Here is a 27,507-nt window from a genome sequence, read left to right as displayed (position 1 = left end):
TACGCCCGTTCCTGTACCTATCATCTGTAACAGCTTTTGCACTACAATGGCAGTTGAATATTTGTGACACAAGCCTATGTTTGCTATCTGACCCTTTCAAGAAAAAGTTGGCTGGGAATGGTGGCTCACATGTGTAACCCCAGCACTTTAGGAGGCTGAGGCAGTAGCATCACCTGAGCCCAGGAATTCAAGACCAGCTTGGGCAACATGGTGAAACCCTGTCTCTATAAAAATTAAATTTACACAATTAGCTGGGCACTGTGGTATGAGCCTGTAGTCCCAGCTACTCAGAAGGCTGAGGCGGGAGAATCCATTGAGTCTGGGAGGTCAAGGCCGTAGTGAGCTATGATTGTACCACTACACTCCAGCCTGGGGAACAGAGTGAGATCCTGTCTCAAAAAGGAAAAAGAAAGAAAGAAAGAAAAAGTTTGCCTGTTAATGCTTTGAAGTCCTGGAACTATCCATATATATATATATGTGTATATATATATATATATATGGTTTATATATATATGTGTGTATATATATATATGGATTATATATATATATATGTATGGATTTTATATATATATATATATATATATATATATATATATATATATATATATTTTGAGATGGGCTCTTGCTCTGTTGCCCAGGCTGGAATACAGTGGTACGACCTCAGCTCACTGCAACCTCCGCCTTCCGGGTTCAAGCGATTCTCCTGCCTCAGCCTCCTGAGTAGCTGGGACTACAGGTACCTGGCTAATTTTTTGTATTTTTAGTAGAGATGGGATTTTACTGTGTTAGCCAGGATGGTCTCAATCTCCTGAGCTGTGATCTGCCCGCCTCGGCCTCCCGAAGTGCTAAGATTATAGGCTTGAGCCACCGCGCCCGGCTGAACTATCCCTATTTTTGTAGTCATCGCTGTTATGTGGGAGGCAGTATAGTATAAAGGAAGCTGAGTGATTAAGTAGTTATTGTTGTGTGGGGAGGCACTACAGTGTAAGGGAAGCTTAATGATTTAGCATAGAATTTGGAGCCATTTTCACCTGAGTGTAGCGCCTCAGTTCCACCCCTTTCTAGATGACTCCAGACCCTGCTACTATTGTGACCTTGTAATTTTAATCTTTCTAAGCCTCAGTCTCTTCCTCTGTAAAATGTAAATAATAATAGTAATTGCCTCAGATAAGGGAGTTTATGATAATTTTTTTTTCCCCCCGAGATGGAGTCTTGCTCTTGCCCAGGCTGGAGAGCAGCGGTGTGATCCCGGCTCACTGCAACCTCCACTTCCCGGGTTCAAGCAATTCTGGTGTCTCAGCCTTCCAAGTTGAGACTACAGGCATACACTATCATGCCTGGCTAATATTTGTATTTTTAATAGAGACAAGGTTTCACCATGTTGGGCAGGCTGGTCTTGAACTCCTGACTTCAAGTGATCTGTTTTCCTTGGCCTCCTGAAGTGCTGGGATTACAGGCATGAACCACTGCACCTGGCCTGTTCATGAGAATTTTTTTTTTTTTTTTTAAAGACAGAGTCTTGCTGTGTTGCCCAGGCTAGAGTGCAGTGGCACGATCTTGGCTCACTGTAACCTTTGCCTCCTGGGTTCAAACAATTCTCCTGTCTCAGCCTCCCAAGTCGCACACCCGGCTAATTTTCGTATTTTTTAAGTAGAGATGGGGTTGCACCATATTGGTCAGGCTCATCTTGAACTCCTGACCTTTGGTGATCCAACTGCCTCGGCCTCCCAAAATGCTGGGATTACAGGCATGAGCCACTGCACCCTGCAGAGAATTTAATAAGATAATGCATTTAAAGCATTCAGCTAAATGCCTGGCACAGATACAATGAAAAGTAGCAATTGAATAAGAACAAAATAAAATTGGAAAAAGTAGAAGACTGAAAATGAGGACAATCTGCAAGGACGAGGTGGACCGGCACCGGCCATCCGCAGGAATTGAATGGTAGAGGTGGTGTCAGAAGCGTGGAGGGCTGTGGCAGGTATGGTGATGAGGGTGGGGCTGCTGGATTAGGTGGGCTTGAATCTCTCCTCCAACTCTGCTAGCTCTGGGCCCCTAGGAAGTTTCCTGAAATGCTGTGAGCCTCCGTTTTCTTATCTGTTAAGTGGGGAGGTGATTAATTCATAGTACCCATGGTGTCAAACACAGTAATGGGAGCCACTGTTATTAAGAATTGTGCTTGGCCAAGCACAGTGGTTCACATCCATTATCCTAGTACTTTGGGAGGCCAACATAGGCAGATCACTTGAGACCAGGAGTTGGAGACCAATCTGGGCCATACAGCAAGACCCCATTTCTACAAAAAGTAGAAATTAGCCAGGGATAGGGCCATGCGCCTGTAGTTCCAGCTGCTCGGGAAGCCGAGATGAGAGGATTGCTTGAGCCAAGAGCTCGAGGCTGCAGTGAACTACGATCACACCTCTGCACTCCAGCTTGGATGACAGAGTGAGACCCTGTCTCTAAAAAAGATAAATAAATAAAAATAAATTTTAAAATTGTGCTTGAAGGAGGGAGGCAATTTGAACAAGTGCAAAGCCAGAGGGAAGAGAGACGGGGTTCAGGTAGGCGGCGACAGAAAGAATAAATTCAGTTTTAGGCAGGAGTAGCGAGATGGATCAGTACATGCATGTCATCAAGCCTCTGCCAGAAGTGTCATCAGCCTTTGCCAGAAGCTTCCTTTTACACAGGGCATGGCATGCCTTCTCCAAGCAGAAAGCAGGCCTCGAAGGGAGTGCTCCAGATCCCTTGGTTTCTCGGAGGCATGGCTTTGAAGCTAGGTGTGCAAATAATTTTGATTCTGAGATCAAAATGTGTGGGAACAGAGTTAGTACAAAGACTTGCCTTCTCCTTATTGAATCTGCACTGACATTGACCTTTCTGATCTTCCGCTTATAGTTACAGCTGCCTTCCTGAGTGCCCCTGGGCGGGACAGAGTCTCCAAGAGTTGGAAGGGGAAAAGGTTGTAAGGCAGGAAACCAACTGTGCAATTGTTAGAATAGAACTTCAGCAGTGTTTTTAGACTGAAGTCTGGTTAAAAGGCACACATGCCATTCCTGTTCTACCATGACCTGCGTTGTATTTCACTGGAACAAATTAAGTCTGAGACATGTAAATAGCATTATAAAGATTAAACCTTACAGTCAGGTTGATGTTCTTAAGCAATTCGGTGACATTCAGCCGTGCCTTTGGATTAGCTTAATTGGAACACGAGCGATCAGAATTTCATTAGAATTTAATTGAACTGCTATATTAAACAGAGCTGGCTCAGTGGCTACATTGCAAACTTCACTTGGAAATTCTTTCTGATGCATCTCTAAAAATATTTTGAGCTCTCAGAGTAAAGTTAATCATTTTTACTGTAAGCAGTTTTTGATAAAGGGCTTATATAGTTAGCAGTAAAAAGTAGTGGAAACTCAAATGAGTTTGTTTCAGCTGGAGAGTATTAAGTATGAAGAGCTAAGATTCTCTTATTTACTGGAGTTAACTCTTTGCAGGCAGGTCCTGAATATGGCAGAAAACCCCATTCAAACTGCCCTAAGTAGAAAGGGATTTTCTTTCTTTTTATTTTATTATTTTTATTTTTACAAAACCTGTGAGTTCATCTTTCTTTCTTTATATATTACTTTTTTTTTTTTTTAGACAGGGTCTCATTTTGTCTCCCAAGCTGAAGTGCAGTGGCACGATCATGGCTCACTGCAGCCTCAATCTACCCCAGCTGAAATGATCCTCCCACCTCAGCCTCCTGAGTAGCTGGGACTACAGGCAAGCATGCCACCATGCCTGGCTAGTTTTTTGTATTTTTGTAGAGATGGGGCTTCACCACGTTGGCCAGGCTGGTCTTGAACTCCTCAGCTCAAATGATCTGCTAGCCTCAGCCTTCCAAAGTGTTGGGATTAGAGGTGTGAGCCACCTTGCCTACATTTAAAAATGTAGACAAGAGGCCCACAGGGAGATCTTCCAGTATAGCTTGATCTGGTGGCCCAGCTGATGTCTTCCTGTCTTGTAGTCTCTCTTCCTCTCTTGACTGCTTCCTCTGGGTTGGCTCCACCCTCAGATGAGCTGTGGCACCAGCCTATGTCTTATAAGGCTCAAATGTAGCAGAAGGAGGGAGAGAGAAAGTCTTTCCCAGAGTTTCTCTCTAAGTGAGTCAACTCAGGTCAATTGCCTGAGTATTGGGCGAGGCATAGTAGCTCACGCCTGTAATCCCAGGCACTTTGAGAGGCCAAGGCAGAAGGATCGCTTGAACATAGGAGTTCCAGATCAGCCTGGGCAACATAGCAAACCCTCTGTATCTACAAAACAAACAAATTTTTGAAAATCAGCCAAGCATAGAGAGGCATGTACTTATAGTCCTAGCTACTCAGGAAGCTAAGGCAGGGGGATCCTTTGAGCCTAAGAATTCAAGGCTGCAGTGAACTATGATCATGCCATTGTACTCCAGCCTAGGTGACAGAGCAAGGCCCTGTCTCTGAAAATAAAATGAATAAATAAATAAAAGTACCTTCTTTGGAATAAGTCCTTGGAACTAGGGGAATTCTGATTTAGTGGCCTGTTAGGCAATGAAAGAGGCCCCACCCAAAGCCCATAGTTTTTGTTGGGGAGAGAGAGATTCCTGAAAGAAACTCAGGGTGCTGTTACCAAAATAAGATGGAAGGGGTCCTGAGCAGGTATCTTGGTTAGGGTGCATTATGTTGCAGCTAGGAGGAAACTGGCTTAAATAATTTATTGGCTCAGGAAATCAGAAGGCCCAGCTCTGAGGGAAGGCCTCAGAGCTGGCTTGATTCAGGACCTCTGTGATGTAACTGAGGATGACTTGATTCTCTCCTGCCTCTGGGCTTGGCCTCTAGCGGACTCAGCTTTATCCTGGGGCTGGCTTCCCTTGGATTGGCAAAACAGGTGCAACCACCACCTCAGCTTTGTACCCACCTACTACATCAAACAGAAGGGGGACAACAAACTCTTTCAGGAAAGCAAAGGAAATTCACTTCCCGGAAGCGCCAGCACATCTCCCCTGACATCTCATCGTTCTTGAAATGGGTCACATGCCCATTCCTGATTCAGTGCCTCCCTGTGGCCAGGATAAATGTGGACAGGGTTGGCTCAGGTCTAGGTGGGGGGAGGTGGGATCATCTCACCTGCCTTATCAGGGTTGACGTCAGGAGCTGAGACGGAGTTAACCATCAACACCTACTGTCAGTTACTATGCAGGACAGGAGCTTCAGGGTGGTGGCTTTGGGGCATTTAATTAATAACCATACGGGGCCTCGCTTTACTCATTTTCTTTATCTCTTGTGTTTAGCACAGGGCGTCCACATGGTAGGTAAATATTTGTTGAACAGACTCAGACTGGAACAATGTACTTTGCTTAATATGGAAAGAAATCAGTTTTATGCATGAGTATAATGATGGCTGAAAATAAATTTTATGTCAGCTTTACATATGGCTTAAATGTGGAGTCCGGGTAGAGGCCGTAAAACCGCCTCCTTTCCTATCCTATTCCATGCAATGTAAAATTTTCCCTTTTGGCTTTTGGTTGCTCATCAAATTCCATTACAGCAAAGACTATTGTAGACCAAAGCTGGTGTCAGGAAACTATTTCTAACTCCTGACAGGTTCTTTGATGATCTCATGACACTAACATTTGCTACTATGAATAATTCTGTAAAATGAACCTTTTTTTCCCCCTTTTTACATTCTTCGCCCATCTCATAGTCATTCATTGTAGTTATTTTCCTTTTTATAATTAAATACCTAAGTGTCCTGTCAGAAGTACAGGGGCTTTGCTCAGTGAGGGAAGAAACTCCATTTCCTGGTCTTGACCAATAAGGAAAATTAGTAATACCATCAGCTTTTGTTTGAAAACAATTTCTAAGGAGTGGAAAAAATAGATTCTGTCAGGAAAGGTGTGGTAGAATTATTTTAGCATGATTCCTTTTCAGCCAAAACACTTTTTGAAATGAACCTGCGGCCTGGGCTGGAGGTCTTGATCAATGCTATTAGTGTATTTTTTGAACTTCTTGGGAGAAGTATTATTTTTCTCTAATGAAATGCCTTCTCAGTGGAAAAAAAAATGTGAATACCTATTGGCAGTTTGCTATAAATATTCTGGCATCTGGTTAGAGGCCAAGTGTTTGCTTATTTCTAGGATCAGCGTTATGGATTAGTTTCATCATCTCTGGGAATTCTTGGGTATCTGGAAATGTATTGCGGAGACTGTGTGGGAAAGGAGACTGTGATGTTCTGTGTGTATGCCACATCCACAGTCCTTAACTGCTGCTCTTTGTCCCTACTTTCTCCATGTCCCCATCTCCCTGACTACAAGCGATTGAACCAGGAATATGGAGCAGGCCCTTGGGCAGCCAACTCCATCTGGGGAGCTGGGATGTCACACTGCAGAGAGAACAGGCAGACCGTAGCATAGGGAGAGCGGGACACCTAGAGACAACCTTAAAGGCAGAGAAAGGAGGACAGAGAACTAATTAGGAGACAGCAACAGATAAAGGAGCAGCAAGCAATGAGAGGAGCCGTGGCCAAGGAGCTGAGCTCCACAGAACCAGAACTGGAACCAGAACCAGAACCATTTTTGGACGACTGTAGCCTTGCCTGGGCCCTGAACAGTCATGAGCAATGGTCCAGTTCTTCCTGAGACCTGGCTCTGCTACCAGCCAGAGAAGCATTCATTTTCCGCACCATTCCGAACAGTGAGAAATAAATGTTTGTTGTTTATAAGTCACCCAGTTTATGATATTTTTGTTACTGCCACCTGAATGGACTGAGACATGACATAAATTGAGCATATTTCTATTCCTTGCAAGCCCAGAGTTTCAACCAACACAGTAGCAGAGCCAACCACACTTCAGTCCCCTGAACTCAAAGCATGTGCTTTTGACTTTTCCGGGTGGAATTATATGAGTCACCTGACACAGATTCAATTGCTTTCCAATGCTAGCTGTTTCTCTTCCAGCCTTCGGTCCTCCAGTGCGTCTCCTCTACGTGCATCCAGTATAAAAATTGGTACAAAATACTGTCTGGATTGGACCTCTATTAATTTCTGCATTTTTGGCTGAGCGCTGTGGCTCACTCCTATAATCCCAGCACTTTGGGAGGCAGAGGTGGATCACTTGAGGCCAGCAGTTGGAGACCAGCCTGGGCAACATGGCAAAAACCCATGTCTACTAAAAACATAAACAGGAGCCAGGCCATGGTGGTGCATGCCTGTAATCTTAGCTACTCAGGAGGCTGAGGCATGAGAATTGCTTCAACCCAGGAGGTGGAGGTTACAGTGAGTGGAGACTGTGCCACTGCACTCCAGCCTGGGCAACAGAGTGAGACTCTGTCTTTAAAAAAAAAAAAAAAAAAAAATCTGCATTTTCTCTTTTAGCAGTCTGGGTCTTTTATGATGATAGTTTCTTCCCATTTCCCTTCTCCCCCAATTTTGTTGTTTAAAAAATTTTAAGCAGATAGATGAACTGAGAGAATGTTGGAATGAATTCCCACATATCCACTGCCTTGAGTCTATAATTTCTATTTTGCTTCATTTGTTCTATCACATATCTATCAACAAACCCATCAGTCCATCCCTCTATTCATTCATCTTGGATTTTGGGATACATTTCAGAGTAAGTTGGAGACTTAAGAGGACATGATGATGCCTTAACCCTTGACACCTAGTCTTTTTCCTTTTAATTACAGATTAAAATAATTTTTTAAAAAAACCTAGTTAGAGGCTGCTTTCACTGTTCCCTCTGCTCTCCCAAACTTGAGCATTTTCACCCTTTAATGATCAAGGACTCAGTGTATTTGCCCACATTACATAAACCCTGGGTGCCCTTGCTGTCTAAATCTCACTCTTTACTTTCCCTCTCTCCTATTTCCTCTCTTATTTCATCACTCACCACGACTTTTCATTTGCTTTTCCTTCTCTCTTTCAGCTCCTCAGCAGATAATTTTTAAACTAAACAACAGCTGAACAATATCCCCACTGTTCCGCATGTCTGAGTATGCACAGCACGTCCTCACTTGCCCAGAACAGCAGGAAAACACAATTTCTTCCATTTTATTTCTTTGCATCAAAAGTAATTAAATCTGTGTGCATGACCTTCATACATCAGACCATTCGGCTATTTTTAAAGTCTATTTATTAAAGTCAAGCCGCATTCTCTTTGCAGAAGAAATCTTTACCACTAAACGACGTGATAAATGCCAAGGGAACAATGCATTCTTTGTAGGGCAAGAGAGAGACGCTGCCATCCCACAATTGCCAGATTGTTTAAATTATTATACGGCAATTCATGCTAGTTACATATTTTCGTTGTTGTACAAGTATTTTCTTATTTTGGTTAAAGATGACTTTTTGAAGGGACTCCTATTCTTACAAGGCAGACTGGAAGACCCCATTACACGGTCTAGTACAGGCATCCCCAAACTACGGCCCACGGGCTGCATGCGGCCCCCTGAGGCCATTTATCCGGCCCCCTGCCGCACTTCAGGAAGGGGCACCTCTTTCATTGGTGGTCAGTGAGAGGAGCACAGTATGTGGCGGCCCTCCAACGGTCTGAGGGACAGTGAACTGGCCCCCTGTGTAAAAAGTTTGGGGACGCCTGGTCTGGTCCATCCCACTGTGTTATGCTAGCCAGCAGTGTTTCCATTTTTTCATAAAGGGATTTCAGCAATGAGGTACAAGATTGCAGATAATCTCCAGTAACTCAGGCCCCATGATATTTTATTTACTAAAAACTCTAGTAAAGCTTTCAGTAAAAAGTGGAGTGCTTTTCTTTTTGGTGAAACATCAATTCACAACGATTGTTTCAACCTTATCTTGAATCATAAAGCTGAGTTGGCCATTTCAAAGTGGAGAGGAAAAAAGGGGGAAAAAATGATGAAAACATTTTCATAGTAAAATATTGTGGGAAGAAAGTAAAGAGAAATTGTCCAGAATTACATTAGCACTCCCTACTTTTAAATAGCAGAATCTGTATACATGAGTTTTTTTCTTGCTTTGATGCTTGAGAGTTGAATGGTGAATTCATTCGTTCATTTATCCAACAGGAACTTCTCACCTGCTCTGTGCAGTGCAGTCTATTTTTTTAAATTTTATGTTTTTTTGAAATGAAATCTCACTCCTTCACCCAGGCTAGAGTGTGGTGGTGCGATCTCGGCTCATTGCAACCTCCGCCTCCCATGTTCAAGGGATTCTCCTGTCTCAGCTTCTGGAGTAGCTAAGATTACAGGTATGCGCCACCATACCCAGGTTTTTTGGGTTTTTAGTAGAGATGGGTTTCACCATGTTGGCCAGGCTGATCTCAAACTCCTGACCTCGAGTAATCCACCTGCCTCGGCCTCCCAAAGTGCTAGGATTACAGGTGTGAGCCACCATACCCGGCCTCAGTGCTGTCGATTAAGGACAGGATATAAAGAAAAAAAGACATGTGGCCTGTCCTCACAGAGCTTATGATTCAGTAGGGAAGACAGACATGGCAGACTCATGTGACAGTCAAGGTGCTATGAGACTGGGCAAAGTGGTCCGTGTCTGTAATCCTAGTGCTTTGGAAGGCCGAGACAGTAGTATTGCTTGAGTCCAGGAGATTGAGACCAGCCTGGGCAACACAGTGAGATCTCATCTCTACAAAAAGTTTTAAAAATATATTAACCAGGTGTGATGGCAGATGCCTGTAGTCCCAGCTACTCAAGAGGCTGAAGCAGGAGGGTCACTTGAGCCCAGGAGTTTGAGACTAGGCTGGACGATACAGTCAGACCCCATCTCCACAAAAAGTTTTAAAAATATATTAGCCAGCTGTGGTGGCACATGTCTGTAGTCCCAGCTACTCAGGGGGCTAAGGCAGAAGGATTGCTTGAGCCCAGGAGTTTGAGGCTGCAGAGAGATCATGCTACTGTATTCCAGCCTAGGTGACGGAGAGGCTGTGTCTCTAAAATTAAAAAAAATAATAATAATTTTTTTAAAAGACAATGAGAATGCTCAGAAAGGCTTCCTGGAGGCATCGTGAAGGATACGTGATGGTTAACTGACAGGAGAAGCCAGAAATAGTGCTTAAAATCTCTCTGTTAGCCGGGCGCGGTGGCTCAAGCCTGTAATCCCAGCATTTTGGGAGGCCGAGGCGGGTGGATCACGAGGTTGAGAGATCGAGACCATCCTGGTCAACATGGTGAAACCCCGTCTCTACTAAAAAGCGCAAAAAATTAGCTGGGCATGGTGGCACGTGCCTGTAATCCCAGCTACTCAGGAGGCTGAGGCAGGAGAATTGCCTGAGCCCAGGAGGCGGAGGTTGCGGTGAGCCGAGATCGCGCCATTGCACTCCAGCCTGGGTAACAAGGGCGAAACTCTGTGTCAAAAAAAAAAAAAAATCTCTCTGTTGCAAATAATAGCCTAATGCAAACTGCCTTACGTGTGAAAAAGAATATACTGTTTCTTGTACCTGAAAGGTCCAGGGAATTTTGGCTTCAGTCATAGCTGGACCCAGGATCTAGTAGAGAATCATCAGGGGTCTGCCCAACAGCCTCTTCCTTCTTCCTTGCTAATAGAGCCCCAAATTTGTTCGCCCTCAGTGGAGCTGCTTTGTCTTTCGGGAGGGACTAGGCTTAACGCATTACATTTGCAACAATCCTGTTTCCAACACAGTTAAATTCTGAGGTCCCGGAAATTATACTTCAACATATGAATTTTGGGGTGATACCATTTAACCCTTAACACTCTGCTTTTCCTTCCTCCATCACTCGGATCTCCTGCTGGTGTCTCCCGTTGGCTGGACCCGTGTGGAGGGTATGTTACAGGAAAGGGGCCTGATCCAGACCCCAAGCGAGTTGTTGGATCTTACACAAGAGAGAATTCAGGGCGAGTCTGTGAAGTGAAATCAAGTTTCTTAAGAAAGTAAAGAATAAAAGAATGGCTACTTCATAGAGCAGCCCCAAGGGCTGCGGGTTGCCCATTTTTATGGTTATTTCTTGAGTATATGCTAAACAAGGGGTGGATTATTTATGTTGCTCCTTTTTAGACTATACAGGGTAACTTCCTGACATTGCCATGGCATTTGTAAACTGTCATGGTGCCGGTGGGAGCTTAGTGGTGAGGACACTCAGAGGTCACTCATTGCCCTTTTGTTTTTGGCCAGCTTCTTTGCTGCAACCTGTTTTATCTGCAAGGTCTTTATGACCCGTATCTTGTGCCAACCTCCTATCTCATCCTGTGACTTAGAATGCCTTAACCGTCTGGGAATGCAGCCCAGTCGGTCTCAGCCTCATCTTATCCCGTCCCTATTCAAGATGGAGTTGCTCTAGTTCACATGCCTCTGACATTTCCAATAAGGTCACATTCTGAAGGGCTTATACTTCACCATATGAATTTTGGGATGAGACAATTCAACCCCTAACTCTCTGCCTTCCCCTCCCCCATCTCTCTGATCTCATTCTAGTACCTCCCATAGGATGGACCCATCTGGAGGGTACAGGAGCCTGATTGATGTGGACTATGAAAAGCAGCTTCCTGAGGCACAGAGCAGGGGAGGGAGGGTGGATCTGGAAGGGCAAAGAGGATTCCACGACACTCTGTAGCATCTTTCTTTTTTGGGAAGGATCTCTCCAAACCTCTAGACTAACTTGGTTCTTAGCTCCTGCTATTTTAAAAGGAGACAGAGATTTTATCACCCGATTTCCATAACAATTCTCTAAAAGAAGTTAGTTGACTGATATTCTTTGGGTTACAAGAAGAAACTTTCAATGGAAATCGAAGACAGGCTATCTGTCACTCTGTCCCACTGGCAGGTTCAGCATGACTTCTCCCCATCACTCTGGGATGTCTCTTCCCTTGTAGCTTACTAAGTATCTATCCCCTAGGAGCTGAATCCAGTTGCCTGTATTGAAAACTCAAGAACAGTGGTAGTAAAACCAATGAAACTGATTTTTTCTTACACATTTAGATGTCCAGAGTAGGGCAGGCCCAAGCTGGTGCAATGGCTAAGGACGTCAGCAAAGACACAGGCTCTTTCTATCCCCTGCTTCGCCATCCTCAGCACATGGCTTTGGCCCTCATGGCTAAAAGGGGTTGCTGGATTTCCAGCCCCACATCTGTGTTTCATTCAGCCTGGAATACGTGAAAGGAAACTTCAAGGAAGAAGGGGCAGCAGAAATCAGGAAAGCATAATTTTCTCAGAGGTCCCTGTTTCTATCTCATCAGGCAGAACTGTGTGACGTAGCTGTCCCTTACTACATGGGAGCCTGGGGGATGTAGATTTTTGGCTGAGCTGATTGCCATTTGGAAGCAATCAGGTCTCTATTAATAAGGTTGAAGTGAAGAGTGATCTTGGGTGGAGAGCTAACAGGGTCAGCCTCACTGCTGGTGTCACCTGTGTATGGGCGTCTCATTGGAAGATGGCATTCAGACCAGAAGGACTGCCGTTTGGAGGATTTGAGTAGGTTTGGGGTAAAGCAATATATCTACAATTACTCATAAAAGAGAAGCGCAGTCTAAATTTAAATAACAAAATCCTTCGATTCCAAAAGTATGTAATAAGCCCCGATATGAGCACTGGCTTTTATTAGTACCTGACCTCAGAAAATGTGCTTACTGAAAGAGGACTAAAGAAATGTCTTTAGAATTCTTTGCCCAAGTTACTGTTTGTTGATGTTCTTATAAATCTCATAAAGGATTCATGAACATTTCATCTAACACAAGCAATCAATTAACCTCCTTTCCTTTGTCCTACTCAGACATGTGGGCAAAGTGAGAATATACAGTTGACTCCTAAACAATACAATGCCAAACCCTGAGCAGTCAAAACTCCACTTACAACTTTGCCCTCCCACAGTGGCTCACGCCTGTAATCCCAGCACTTTGGGAGGCTGAGGCAGGGCAGATTGCTTGAGCTTAGGAGTTCAAGACCGGCTGGGCACGGTAGCTCAAGCCTGTAATCCTAGCACTTTGGGAGGTCGAGGCGGGTAGATCACGAGGTCAAGAGATCGAGACCATCCTGGTCAACATGGTGAAACCCCGTCTCTACTAAAAATACAAAAAATTAGCTGGGCATGGTGGCGCATGCCTGTAATCCCAGCTACTCAGGAGGCTGAGGCAGGAGAATTGCCTGAACCCAGGAGGTGGAGGTTGCGGTGAGCCGAGATCGCGCCATTGCACTCCAGCCTGGGTAACAAGAGCGAAACTCCGCCTCAAAAAAAAAAAAAAAAAAAAGGACTTCAAGACCAGCCTGGGAAACATCATGAAACCCTGTCTCTACAAAAAAAAAAAAAAAATACAAAAAATGTGCCAGGTGTGGTGGTGTGTGCCTGTAATCCCAGGTACTGGGGAGGCTGAGGTGGGAGGATCACTTGAGCCTGGGAGGCTTCTGCAGTGAGCCTAGATCATGCCACTCCACTCCACCCTGGACGACAGAATTCAGCTCTGTCACAAAAAGAAAGCAAGAAAATCCATAAAGAACTTTTGACTTTCCCAAAAGTTAACTACTAATAGACTACTGTTGACACAAATTTTATTTATGTATTATATACTGCATTCTTATAAGCAAGTTAGTGAAAGAAAATTTATTAAGAAAAGCATAAAGAAGAGAAAAGTGACATTTACTAGTCATTAAGTGGAAGTGGATCATCATAAAGGTCTTCTTCCTCGTCTTCAGGCTTAGTAGGCCAAGGAGGAGGAGGAAGAGGAAGGATTGGTTTTGCTGTCTCAGGGGTGGCAGAGGTGGAAGACGCAGCCGGGGCCGGAGAGGCAGGCACACTTGGTATCAAGTTTTAATGAAAAAAAGTCATGTATGAGGAAGGAGACCTTTAATCACCCTTAAGCATCTAAGACTACCTCCCCTTTGACTTCTACATTGCATTTCAATAGGAGAAGTAAAGGCTGGCAGACCAGGCGCCACCTTTAATCGCCCTCCTATAGATTGCAGGCAAGGTATGGAGGAGTCTTCCCAGGAGGCAGTTTGTGCCTAAAAAAGATCAAATCCCGGCCGGGCGCGGTGGCTCAAGCTTGTAATCTCAGTACTTTGGGAGGCCGAGGCGGGCGGATCACGAGGTCGAGAGATCTAGACCATCCTGGTCAACATGGTGAAACCCCGTCTCTACTAAAAATACAAAAAAATTAGCTGGGCATGGTGGTGCGTGCCTGTAATCCCAGCTACTCAGGAGGCTGAGGCAGGAGAATTGCCTGAACCCAGGAGGCGGAGGTTGCGGTGAGCCGAGATCGCGCCATTGCACTCCAGCCTGGGTAACAAGAGCAAAACTCCGTCTCAAAAAAAAAAAAAAAAAAAAAAAGATCAAATCCCCCACTTAAGTCACATACCCCATGCCTGCCTCATGGATCAAGACCCTTTCGCATGTAATTTCTAGAGTTTTAAGCCTTTAAAAAGGCAGAGATTTTCTTTGTTAGGGGAGCTCGGCTGTTAGGCGGCTATGCTGCTGCTCCAGGCCGAATAAATCACCTCTTCCTTCCCAGTTCCGTGTTTGAGAGGTTTGTTTTGCAGCCTACAAGTAGACCCGTGCAGTGCAAACCCATGTGGTTTCAGGGTCAAGTGTAACTTAATGATCACTTCTCTCTTTAGAGGAAAAGAACCAAATTCATTGCCTGTGATTTCCTGACCGAGTGGTTATACAAGTAAGTTGTTCATGTCTGACTATTCAGTGATCCTAAGAATTCAATCATGTTAATTTGCAAGCAGAATAGCCACAACTGACTTCAATTCTTGCTTTTTGTTTTCTTGTCAATCAAACACATGGTATCGTGACCAGCCAAAATCCAAAGAGGGCAGGGGAGCCATTCACAGAATTCTTCTCCATTCCATTTGTGGAGGAGTGGCTAAAGCAACAGTAAGTATGGCACAAGGCTTTGAATAATTTATTCCTAGTTTAAGATTGTATTAATGATAGTTTTCTTCAATCCAAGAGAACTAACTGATGTGATCCATCCAGGACTCTGGGCCATCATATTTGTGACTCTTGTCTCTAGTTATTCTTAGCCTAGGCTAACCTTACCCGAATCATGCCAGTAATTTCATTCAAGAAGCACTCTAGAAATAAAGTAGAAAAGTTAAAAAACAACCTTATCCTAAATAACTTATTTCTCCATTCCCTTCACTTTTTTTTCTCTCTCTCTGAAGGTCATTATGTCTCAGGAAATATGACTAAGCTTTTCTAAATACTTAGAAAATACTAAGAAAACTTCAATAATAAGTTGTCTGCATCAATTCTCCATCTATAATATTAGAACATGACAGATAAAATTAAAACTCTTTGACCATTCTAATGTGGGTTTCCTCCCCACAGTGAGGTAATCAGTTCATTCTACAGTGCAGCCTTTCAGACCTCTTAGTTATTTCACTATATAAAATTAGTTTATATCTGGCCGGGCGCAATGGCTTATGCCTATAATCCCAGCATTTTGGGAGGCCAAGGTGGGCGGATCCCTTGAGGTCAGAAGTTCGAGACCAGCCTGGCCAACATGACGAAACCCCGTCTCTGTTAAAAATAACAAAAATTAGCTGGGTGTGGTAGCACGTGGCTGTAATCCCAGCTACTTGAGAGGGTGAGGCAGGAGAATCGCTTGAACCTGAGAGGTGGAGATTGTAGTAAGCCGAGATTGTGCCACTGCACTCCAGCCTGGGGGACAGAGTGAGACTCTGTCTCAAAAAAAAAGAGAAAAATTTAGATTCTCAGCTCTCACTTATCATATATTTTGCTTAAATTACTGCCCTTTTTGAGAATGGCAAGATGAATAGACCCCTGGCTAACTTTTGCAATTTTGAGAATTAAAAAAACTCCATATATTACCAGTTTTTAAAAAAAATCTGAGATTACGCATTGAAATGACAGCAACGTCAGAAAACCTTGTTTCTTATTTAGCTTTTGAAGCTGTGGCTGATTTTATCTGCTATGAAATGTACAGCCCAAAATGTATTGATTTGCATGTATTTTTTCTAAGGTAAGTTTCTTTTAGTATCATTCTCCAAGTTGCTGCTTTGCCTTGAAAATAAAACATTTTTCCATGTGTAATAACCTATGAAAAATAATCTTAAAAATAAGAAAACTTCTCTAATAAGAATCCTCTAGGATTCATTTATTATACAAATATCTTCATTCTAAATGGCTGCTGACATTCACAGGCAGCTCATATAAATATACTGTAAAGCAGGAGCAGTCATTTCAGCTGCACTCCACAGGAACAGAAACACACGAGCTGTTCCTTTAACTGGCATTTGTATCTTCTACATCCATGACCTTTCAACGAGATGCCCAGATGCATGATAAAAATTAAAGTGATATTCCTCTATTTGATTTAATGACTGTCTCTTGAAAACCCACCCAGTTCAACTGCACAGAGCTTGGCGCTGTGGAAAAAACAGAGACGAATAAAGTACGGCCCTGGCCCTTGGGGTGAGGACGACGTGTTTACAACTTGCTGTAGTTTCTGTAGTGAGTGTTGTAATACGAATGTTAACAAAGCATTAAAGGGAAGTGGGGAAGCATGAGACCATCCACGTGCCCTTCCTGGTGGGCCTGGAGCCAGCCCAGCTGGGGCAGCGGCCAAGCTGGTTGGTGCCCGGATTTGGCCCAAGGCAAGAACTGAAACCCTACATTCTTCTTGTCTCAAGCAGGAATAGTCAGAGAAGCAAGTATGGACCAAAGTTCTTAAGGAGAACAAGAGCGGGAGGCGGGAAATAATATCCAATCCAGGCTGTCTCAACCTCAGCACTCTACTGACATTTAGGACTGGATAATTCTTTGCTGTAAGGAGCCGACCTGTGCATTGTAGAATGTTTTGCAGCATCTCTGGCCTCCACCTACTAGGTGCCGGTAGCACCCTCCTACCATTGTGACGATCAGGAATATCTCCAGACACTGAAGGATGTCTCCAAGGAGAGTGAGGCAAATTGCCTCTGGTTGAGAACCTCTGATTTAGTTCAGTAATTTCAAAACTTTAACTTTACCCAACACTTTGGGAGGCCGAGGTGGCCAGATCACTTGAACTTGAGGTCAGGAGTTCGAGACCAGACTGGCCAAAGCAGTAAAACCCCATCTCCACTAAAAATACAAAAATTAGCTGGGTGTGGTGACATGTGCCTATAATCCCAGCTACTCAGGAGGCTGAGGCCGGAGAAATGCAACATTTGGGCAGGAAATGTTAGGGCTAGGTCTGTGGAGGTGGAGCCCTAGCCAGGGACCATGCCCAAATCTACACAGCACTTCCCTTCCCCTTTCCATATCATTTAAAGGGACCACGCTCTTCCCTTCCCAGTACTCTTGTATCAGTGGTGCCACTGCACTCCAGCCTGGGTGACAGAGTGAGATTCCATCTCAATAAATAAATAAATAATCACCCAGGGACCTTTGGAAAAATATTGGTACCTAACTTCATCCAGATCGATTAATTAATAACCTTTAGGCATAGCCTGGGCATTGACATTGGTTTTTTTGCTTTTTTTTTTTTTTAAGCTTCATAGGTAATTCTAATATATAGCCAGGAGCTTATCCATCCATAGGACAGAATAAAGTGCTGCATCCAGGAACTAATAAATAGTGTAACTGAGCCATTGCTTCACAGACTGCTTTGATACATGCCATCTCATTTCATCTTCACAGCACTAGGATGTAGGTCTAAAGCTGAGAGGCTACAGCTGGGAAGTTGACCATGAAGTGAGATGGGTCTTGGGCAAATAAGGTGATTACTGGGGCACAAGTATTATGGATGGACATTTTGAGTAGGGCTTAAAGATACAGATTGGAGGAAGATGACTTTCGAGGGGGAGACTCTGTCAAGGCTTTTTAAAGGAAGTGAAATATAAACTACAGTAGCACTTCAGGCAGTGTTAAATTAAGAGCCTGAGCTTTTGGGATGGATAAACCAGTATTCGGATCACCACTGTCTGGATGCAATGGCTCATGCCTGTAATCCCAGCACTTTGGGAGACTGAGGCTGGTGGATCACCTGAAGTCAGGAGTTTGAGACTAGCCTGACCAACATGGCAAAACCCTGTCTCTACTAGAAATTCAAAAATTAGCTGGGCATGGTGGTGTGCATCTATAATCCCAGCTACTTGGGAGGCTGAGGCAGGAGAATTGCTTGAATCCAGGAGGCAGAGGTTGCAGTGAGCTGAGTTTGCACCACTGTACTCCAGCCTGGATGACAGAGTGGACTCCATCTCAAAAAAAAAAAAAAAAAAAAAAAAAAACACCTCGATCGCTTACGGATCCTATGACCTTGGGCAAGTGTTTATTTATATATTACTATGTAACAAATTGCCCCCAAACCCAGTGGCTTAAAGTCATAAATATTTATTATCCTATAGTTTCTCTGGGTCAGGAATTTGGTAGCAGCTTAGCTGGGTAGTTGTGGTTCAGAGTCTCCCGTGAGACTATAGTTAAGATGTCACAGGGGGTGCAGTCATCTGAAGGCTCATCTGGGGCTGAAGGTTCTGCTTTTAAGATGGTGCACAAACATGGTACTGATTGTTGTTTGGAGGCCTTAAATTTTTCCCATCTGGGTCTTTCCTTGGGCTGCTTGAGTATCCTTATGACATGGTGACTGGCCGCCTTCAGAATGAAAGATTTGGCACAAGAAGGAAGCATGGTACCTTTTATGACCTAGTCTTATAAGTCAAAAATCCTGTTTCCATCACATTATGTTAGAAGCAGGTCACCAAGTGCCACATTTGAGGTTTAATAACTAAGCTTTACTTTAAGGAGGGAGGAGTATCAAAGACTGTGTGGACATATTTGAAAAGCATCACGGCACTTCTGCCTCTAAGCATTCAGTTTTTTATTGGTAAATGTGGTGGTTGTGAAGATGCAGTGAAATGATACAGCTACAAATGGGATAATGAACAACCCCAACCTATAGTAACATGTGGCTTACTGCCACTGGTGGACATTGTGACATTCCAGACCAAAGACCCAAAGATGGGAGAAGAGACAAGATTTGGTCCAGTCGCAGGAAACCAGCATCGCTAGCTCCTAGAGCGTGTGAGGATGTAGGGATGAGATGGCAGCTACAGCTAGAAGGCAGTCTGAGGCTGGATTATGGTTTTCAGTAAAAGAAATGTTTGGGCATCATTCCATAAGCAAGAGATCATTCAGAGGCTTTTGCGCAGAGGTAAAATGGGATTAAGTTGTTTTGGAAAGATAATTCCTGAGACAGTGCAGGGGACAGGTGAGACTGGGGAGAGCCTGGAGTTGGGGCTACAAGTTTCAAGACTATGTTTACAGCTGTAAGTTATTGAGTTAGGACTGTGCAAGTGGAAAATGGGGGACATGGGATGGGTAGAATGGATAGATGACACAGGATAAATTTAGGGGAAGAGAAGGGGTATGCCTGCCTGAAAAGGTGAGATTTGCTTCTGGGTATGTGGGAGGCCATAATGGAAGCCAAGAGACCCAGCTGGAAGAACAGCGCAAGGGTAAAGTGATGATTCCTGTCTGGGGTACACTGAAATGGGGGTGCTTCTAGAATATCCATCCTGGTAACATTGGCCTAAAGGTTAGTAGTATGATATGAAGAGAAATGTTGGTTTGCGAATCAAGAGCCCCATGTTGAATGTATGGATTAAGTCAGGAGGGATAAGGGCTGAACTGAGAGGTAGCCCAGAGTTGGTTCCAGAAATTGAAAGAATGGCATTTACTCTTAGTTGCGGTTGGAGGTGTGACAGTGACTTGTCTTGAAGCTGTGTTTGCAAAGCAAGTCATTGTTTCAACTTAGAGTCTATGTTGATTTCAAATGATTTGCAGGGAGAAATAGGGGTGTATTTATTTTCTATTGCTGCTGTCACAAATCGCCCCAGGATTGGTAGCTTTAAAACAACACAAATTTATTACCATACCATTCTGGAGGTCCAACGTTTGACTTGGATTTCACTGGGCTGAAATCAAGGTGCTGGCAGAGCCTTATTCTTTTCTGGAGTTTCTAAGGGAGAAATGTTTCCCTGCCTTTTCCAGCTTCTAGAAACTGCCTGCATTCCTTGGCTAGTGGCTCCTGCATTCATCTTCAAAGCCAACAATGTTGCGTCTCTCTGATGCTCTTTCTTAGTCATATCTCTATGACTCTCTCTCTTTTCTTATTTTTTTCCGGGACGGGGGTTGGGATGGGGTGACAGGGTCTCACTCTGTCGCCCAGGCTGGAGTACAGTTGCGAAATTTCAGCTCACTGCAACCTGTGCCTCCCATGTTCAAGTGATTCTCCTGCCTCACCCTCCCAAGTAGCTGGGATTACAGGCATGCACCACCATTCCTAATTTTTGTATTTTTAGTAGAGACAGGGTCTCATTATGTTGGCCAGGCTGGACTCAAACTCCTGGCCTCAAGTGATCCGTCTGCCTCAGCCTCCTAAAGTGCTGGGATTACAGGCATGAGCCACCGTGCCCAGCCTCTCTGACTCTCTTTTGCCTCCATCTTCCACTTTTAAGGACTCCTGTGATTACATTAGCTCACCTATATAATTCAGGCTAATATACCCATTGCAACATCCTTGACTTAATTGCATCTGCAAAGTTTCTTTTGCCATTGTCAGGTAACATGTTCACAGATTCTAGGATTTTTTGTTGTGGGGTGTACAGTGAAAGGGTGACAGAGTCCCCCTCTGTTGCCCAGGCTGAACTGCAGTGGCACAATCACAGCTCACCGCCACTTTGACTTCCTGGACTCAAGTGATCCTCCCACCTCAGCCTCCTGAGTAGCTCAGACTACAGGTGCATGCCACCACTCCCAGCTAATTTTTGTATTGTTGGTTGAAACAGTTTTGCCATGTTGCCCTGGCTGATCTGAAACTTCTGAGCTCAAGTGATCTGCCTGCCTTGGCATCCCAAAGTTCTGGGATTACAGGTGTACGCCATCATGTCCAACCAGGCACTAGGAATTTTGATTTGGACATCTTTGGGACCTAGATTCTGCCTACCACAAAAGGTAATGGAGAATGTGGAGAAACTGAAAGTCCCTTTCTCTTAGAATATCACCTACATTTTGCTGAAGATCACTTACATTTTAAAATAATATTCCAGGTTTTGTATAATAAAATGGATACATGCTAAGTGAAAAAATTCAAACAAAACAGAAAAATCAAAAGAAAAAGGCACAGATCACCTAAAAGCTGGCCTCCTAGATAAAACAATTGTTGACATTTTAGTGAACTTTTCACGTATCTTTCTGTATATCTCCATGTGTCTACAGATACGAAAAAATGTCTAAGTATTCCTCTGATTGCTAAGAGTGAGAGAAAATTTGAGGTAGAGGGAGAAGCACTGAGAAAGTTCATGGTGGGTGCTGTCACTCACATTCATGCTCATGTAGGTGTGAAGGCATCTGCTGAGAGGTAGGCAGAGGCTTATGGGGGGGACGGGGTTGCTGCAGCTGCTGTGGTGAAACCTACAGGGAATCAATGAGGGATAAATAGGGATGGCCAGCTGATGGCCTGAATTCGTGGTGCATATAAACAGCCTGCTTATGTGATTGTCTCCAGCAACCCTCCACCGCTCTGGAAAGGGGGTGAAGAACAGATGGTTGGTAAAATCAGGGTTGAAGACTGGCAAAGCCAATCTAGTGAAAGGTCTAGACTGGGCCCAGGGGATGATAGGTACAAGTGAAAGCATTGTTTCCTTTTTGAAGAATGTCTTACATTTTAAAATCATAAATTACCATATTTTCTGAATTATGTTAACACTTTAACAACCAATTTTCAGGAAGAGAAAGAAAGCCTACATTAGTGTTCACATTGAAAGTAAGAAACATACCAAACTCAGAAACACTAAAATGAGGATAGTGCGGTCCATCTTAGAATCAAGAAAAATTTGTTTTTGAAGATTCCGACGTGTGGATCTTAGTTGGATCCCAACTGAAAGAAACGACACAAAAAAATTGGAGACAACTAAAAATTTGAACACTTAATAGTTGATGAAATAAGGAATTATTTAAGATATGATAATGAGATTGCAGATTTCATAGTCATGATTAAAAAGTTATTACTCTTTAGAGAAACATGCCAAAATGTTTATATATGAAATTACATCTTCTATGGACAGAGGTGAGGGAGGGGAACTACCATTAACTGACATGGAGAAGAGTGTAATTGAAGCTGGCTGATGGAGAATGGATTCAGGGAAACAAACATGGTTCCTGTTTTCATGGACAGGCATGCTGTGCATAGTTGAAGTGTCTGTGTACTTAATTTATGCAAATTTAATGATATGCTCTTGGGAAGAAGAAACAGAGAAGGAAGAAAGGGAAAGGGATAAGACTTTTTTAAATGCAAGCAGTTTCTGCCGTTTTACTCTCGAGATGATGCATAAAACACGACACCACTCGCTCGTTCCTCAGTTGTTTGCGATTTTGTATGCCCCTCATCACATAAGCAGCTCATAAGCCAACTACTTCCTTCTGTCTGTGTATTTATATATTTACCTACCTATCTACCTACCCTACCAAACATTTACATATGTTTACTTGGGTATTAACCTGGGCACTTCACAAATATTATCTAATTTAACTCACATCGCAACCCTACAATGTAGAAAATTGTAGTATCCCCATTGTATTAGGCTAGGCTAGGCTAGGTTGGAGTTATAAACAATACTAAATTAGCAGTGTCTTAACCCAGTAACAGCTTATGTCTTGCTCACAAAAAGACTGTTGTAGGTTGAATAGTCCTCTTACCTCTGAGGTCACTGATGCAAAGGAAGAAAAGAATGTAGGAGTTCCCTCAGCTCTTAACCTTCTCAGTCTAGAAGGTTCTTAACCTTCTCACCTCTCTTCACAGAGCATGGTCTAAAACCAACTGCAGGGGAGGCAGGGATATGTAAAGGAACATGTGGATATGTGGTGGACACTAGCTGTTCTGGGCAGAGGTTTGTCGTTTTGAGATGGAGTCTCACTGTGTCATCCATGCTAGAGTGTCATGGTATGATCTCGGCTCACTGCAATCTCTGCCTCTCCACTTCAAGTGATTCTCCTGCCTCAGCCTCCCAAGTAGCTGGAACTATAGACACCACCACACCTGGCTAATTTTTGTATTTTTAGTAGAGACAGGGTTTCACTATGTTAGCCAGACTGGTCTTGAACTCCTGACCTCAGGTGATCCTCCCATCTTGGCCTCTCAAGGTGCTGGGATTACAGGCATGAACCACCACACCTGGCCCATAGGTGTATTTCTAAGAAAGAACTGAGGCAGAGTGAAATTAAGTCTTTGCCCAGCATCTCAAGCCAGTATACAGCGGAGGCAGGATCTGAACACAGGCAGCCTGGCTGCAGCGTCTATGCACTGTTAAGAGCATGGCTAATTACTCTGCTCTATTGTCCCTTCTGTCACCTGGTCCTTAAAGTAATCAATATTGAGACTGAGAGAGACCTGGCTATGTGAGACAGCTTGAAAGACGCCATGTCCCAGGCACGGTGGCCATGCCTAGAATCCCAGCACTTTGGGAGGTCGAAACGGCGGCTCACCTGAGGTCAGGAGTTCAAGACCAGTCTGGGAACATATTGAAACCCTGTCTCTACTAAATTAGCTGGGCGTGGTGGTGGTGGGTGTCTATAGTCCCAGCTACTTGGGAGGCTGAGGGAGGAGAATTGCTTTAACTCCTGCCTCTGGGGAGGCAGAGATTGCAGTAAGCCACCGAGATTGTGCCATGCATTCCAGCCTGAATGACAGAGTGAGACTTCATCTCAACAACTTAAAAAAAAAAGGAAAGAAAGATGCCATGTCTTTGTACAGGTAATTTAAGGGATTTTAAGGGGAAATTTTGATGAAATGTAATTTGCATTTATGTCCCGATTTTAGAATGCAGCCCCTGTGTAAGATGTGATTCCTCCGTATGTTATATTTGCTAGCATTTATTGCCTCTTTTAATAATCTTATATGCCAGCCTGGGAAGCCATCAGAGATATGAGTTTGGGTCTTGCTTTAATGTTCTTGATAAGACAAATTCTACCAAGCCCAGCTGCCATCAGTGCTCGATGTCATTATATTGTCAAATCACAGCTGGTAGGGTGGGAACATCTGTCATGGGTGGCTGCGGTTGCTTATCACATAAATGTTGGGCGCTTCTCCTCCAGGTCCCTCCATAATTTGGCATGCCCAGCGGTCTCACCGCCCCTTATCAGCTGCCCATTTCTTTTTCATGACTTTTTAAAATAATTTCTTTTTTTTGTTGAAATCTGTATTTGATCGGAAATTTATTTCCATTCATGCTGTTTCCACATTTCGTACAAAGAACATGTATTTCCTTTTTTAAAAGAAAAATGCTTAAGTTTTCTTTTTGACCAGAGGACTAAAAGGTACATTTAATAAAACCATCAATCCTTAGGGAATCCCAGAGCTTGGGCCAGATCCCAGATCTCTGCTGAGACCTCAGCTGAAATGAGCTTCTGAGGCATGTGGCGTTTGAGGTGGGCAGTTCTCATGAATAGTTTGTTACTTTATTTTGAGTGGAATCTCACTCTGTCGCCCAGGCTGGAGTACAGTGCTGCCATCTCGGCTCGCTGTAGCCTCCTTCTCCTGGGTTCAAGCAATTCTCCTGCCTCAGCCTCCTGAGTAGCTGGATTCTAGGCACATGCTACCACACCCGACTAATTTTTGTATTTTTAATAGAGATAGGGTTTCACCATGTTGGCCAGGCTGGTCTCAAACTCCTGATCTCAGGTGATTTGTCTGCCTCAGCATCCCAAAGTGCTGGGATTACAGGCATGAGCCACTGCACCTGGCCTTTTTTTTATTTTTTAGAGATGGGATTTTGCATTTTTCTCAGGCTGCAGTGCAGCAGCTATTCACAGGTATGACCATAACACACTGCAACCTTAAACTCCTGGGCTCAAGCGATCTTCCTGCCTCAGCCTCCCAAGTAGCTGGGATTACAAGAATGTGTCATCATGCCCAACTCAGAACTTTTTTTATAGCTACATTTTATGTAGCCTGAGACATTGATAACCCTTAAAAATACTCTTAGGTTGATAAAATAAGATTCATACTGTGTAAAATATATTTATTAAATAAATTATACAGTGACAGGAAATATTAAAAGTCAGGGATAATCATGGAATAAATAGCTCTAGACCTAAGAAGTCTTTCAAAAACATGTTTCACTCCAAACGGTAGACACGTGGCTGACTTTTATTTTTTTCCTAATTTTCTATGGCTTTAGTATTTTCTACAGAATTACTTTAAGAATGAAAAACGCTGGGCGCGGTGGCTCAAGCCTGTAATCCCAGCACTTTGGGAGGCCGAGGCGGGTGGATCACGAGGTCGAGAGATCGAGACCATCCTGGTCAACATGGTGAAACCCCGTCTCTACTAAAAATACAAAAATTAGCTGGGCATGGTGGCGCGTGCCTGTAGTCCCAGCTACTCAGGAGGCTGAGGCAGGAGAATTGCCTGAACCCAGGAGGCGGAGGTTGCGGTGAGCCAAGATCGCGCCATTGCACTCCAGCCTGGGTAACAAGAGCGAAACTCCGTCTCAAAAAAAAAAAAAAAGAATGAAAAACAATAGCCTGAGCACCATGGTGAAACCCTGTCTCGATTTAAAAAAAAAAAAAAAAAAAAAAAGAGTTTGATCAGTAGCGGGAGCGGAGAGCGGACCTCAGAGAGCCCTGAGCGGGGCCACCGGCCTAGTCACCATCACATCCCGGGAGGAGCCGTAGCTGCCACAGGCGGCCCCAGCCACCATCCCTGCAACCATGAGCAGTGAGGCCGAGACCCAGCAGCCGCCTGCCGCCCCCACCCTCAGCACCGCCAACACCAAGCCGTGCGATGAAGGCTTTGGGAACAGTAAAACGGTTCAGTGTAAGGAACGGATATGGTTCCATCTATAGGAATGACACCAAGGAAGATGTATTTGTACACCAGACTGCCCTAAGGAAGAATAACCCCAGGAAGTACCCTCGCAATGTAGGAGATGGAGAGACTGTGGCGTTTGATGTCGTTGAAGGAGAAAAAGGGGGCGGAGGCAGCAAATGTTACAGGTCCTGGTGGCGTTCCGGTTCAAGGCAGTAAATCCGCAGCAGACCATAACCATTACAGACACTATCTACGTCGTAGGGGTCCTCCACGCAATTACCAGGAAAATGACCAGAACAGTGAGAGTGGGGAAAAGAACGAGGGATCCGAGAGTGCTCCCCAAGGCCAGGCCCAACAACGCCGGCCCTGCCGCAGGCGAAGGTTCCCACCTGACTACATGCGGAGACCCTGTGGGCGTCGACTGCAATATCCCGACCCTCCTGTGCAGGGAGAAGTGATGGAGGGTGCCGACAACCAGGTAGACCGGTGAGGCAGAGTATGTGTCGGGGATACAGACCACGATTCCGCAGGGGCCCTCCTCGCCAAAGACAGCCCAGAGAGGACGGCAAGGAAGAGGATAAAGAACATCAAGGAGATGAGACCCAAGGTCGGCAGCCAGCCCAGTGTCGGTACCACCGCACCTTCGATGACTGACGCAGATTCCCAGAAAACCCTCAACCACAAGATGGCAAAGAGACAAAAGCAGCCGATCCACCAGCTGAGAATTCGTCGGCTCCCGAGGCTGGGCAGGGAGGGGCTGAGTAAATGCCAGCTTACCATCTCTACCATCATCCGGTTTAGTCATCCAACAAGAAGAAATAAATTCCAGCAATAAGAAATGAACAAAAGATTGGAGCTGAAGACCTTAAGCCAGGCATCCCCAAACTTTTTACACAGGGAGCCAGTTCACTGTCCCTCAGACCGTTGGAGGGCCGCCACATACTGTGCTCCTCTCACTGACCACCAGTGAAAGAGGTGCCCCTTCCTGAAGTGCGGCGGGGGGCCGGATAAATGGCCTCAGCCGCGGGCTGTAGTTTGGGGATGCCTGCTTTAAGTGCTTGCTTTTTGCCCATTGACGAGATAAATAGAACTATCTGCATTATCTATGCAGCATGGGGTTTTTATTATTTTTACCTAAAGATGTCTTTTTGGTAATAACAAACGTGTTTTAAAAAAAAGCCTGTTTTTTCTCAATATGCCTTCAAAGGTTTTTAAATTGTTTCATATCTGGTCAAGTTGAGATTTTTAAGAACTTCATTTTTAATTTGTAATAAAAGTTTACAACTTGATTTTTTCAAAAAAGTCAACAAACTGCAAGCACCTGTTAATAAAGGTCTTAATTAAAAAAAAAAAAAAAAGCAAAAATTAGCTGGGCATGGTGGTGTACATCTGTAGTCCCAGCTACTCAGGAGGCTGAGGTGGGAGGATCACTTGCTTCTGAGAGGCAGATGTTGCAGTAAGCTGAGATAGTGCCACTGCACTCTGGCCTGGGCAACAGAGCAAGACCCTGTCTCAAAACAAACAAAACAAACAAAGAATGAATAATAGCTGGGCACAGTGGCTCATCCCTGTAATCCCAGCTACTCAAGAGGCTGAGGTGGGAGGATTGCTTGAGGCCGGGAGTTCAAGACCACCTTAGGCAATGTAGTGAGACCCCCATCTCTATAAAAAAAATGTTTAAAAATTGGCTGGGTGGGGTGGCAAACGTCTGTAGTACTAGCTACTTGGGAGGCTGAGGCAGGAGGATA

At 44.2% G+C, this 27,507-nt stretch overlaps 1 protein-coding gene and 1 pseudogene across 4 annotated transcripts in view; both read left to right on the top strand.

Annotated features, from left to right (window-relative positions):
- Positions 1-27,507, top strand: part of IQCK (IQ motif containing K) — a 149,733-nt gene that overhangs the window by 38,060 nt on the left and 84,166 nt on the right. For all 4 annotated transcript variants that reach the window (XR_012512764.1, XM_003930143.4, XM_010340739.3 and 1 more), the window contains exons 5-6: positions 14,559-14,611; positions 14,746-14,823. Coding sequence is in view for 3 of the 4 variants with exons in the window: in XM_003930143.4 (XP_003930192.1) it covers positions 14,559-14,611; positions 14,746-14,823 (131 nt within the window). In the remaining variant the exon portion in view is untranslated. The remainder of the gene's footprint in view (positions 1-14,558; positions 14,612-14,745; positions 14,824-27,507) is intronic.
- LOC104651722 (Y-box-binding protein 1-like) lies at positions 25,449-26,716 on the top strand (annotated as a pseudogene).

Source organism: Saimiri boliviensis, chromosome 12, assembly GCF_048565385.1.
Source record: "Saimiri boliviensis isolate mSaiBol1 chromosome 12, mSaiBol1.pri, whole genome shotgun sequence".
Lineage (NCBI taxonomy): Eukaryota > Metazoa > Chordata > Mammalia > Primates > Cebidae > Saimiri > Saimiri boliviensis.
The sequence above is the reverse complement of the archived record's forward strand: the minus strand, read 5'-3'. Positions and strand labels throughout refer to the sequence as shown.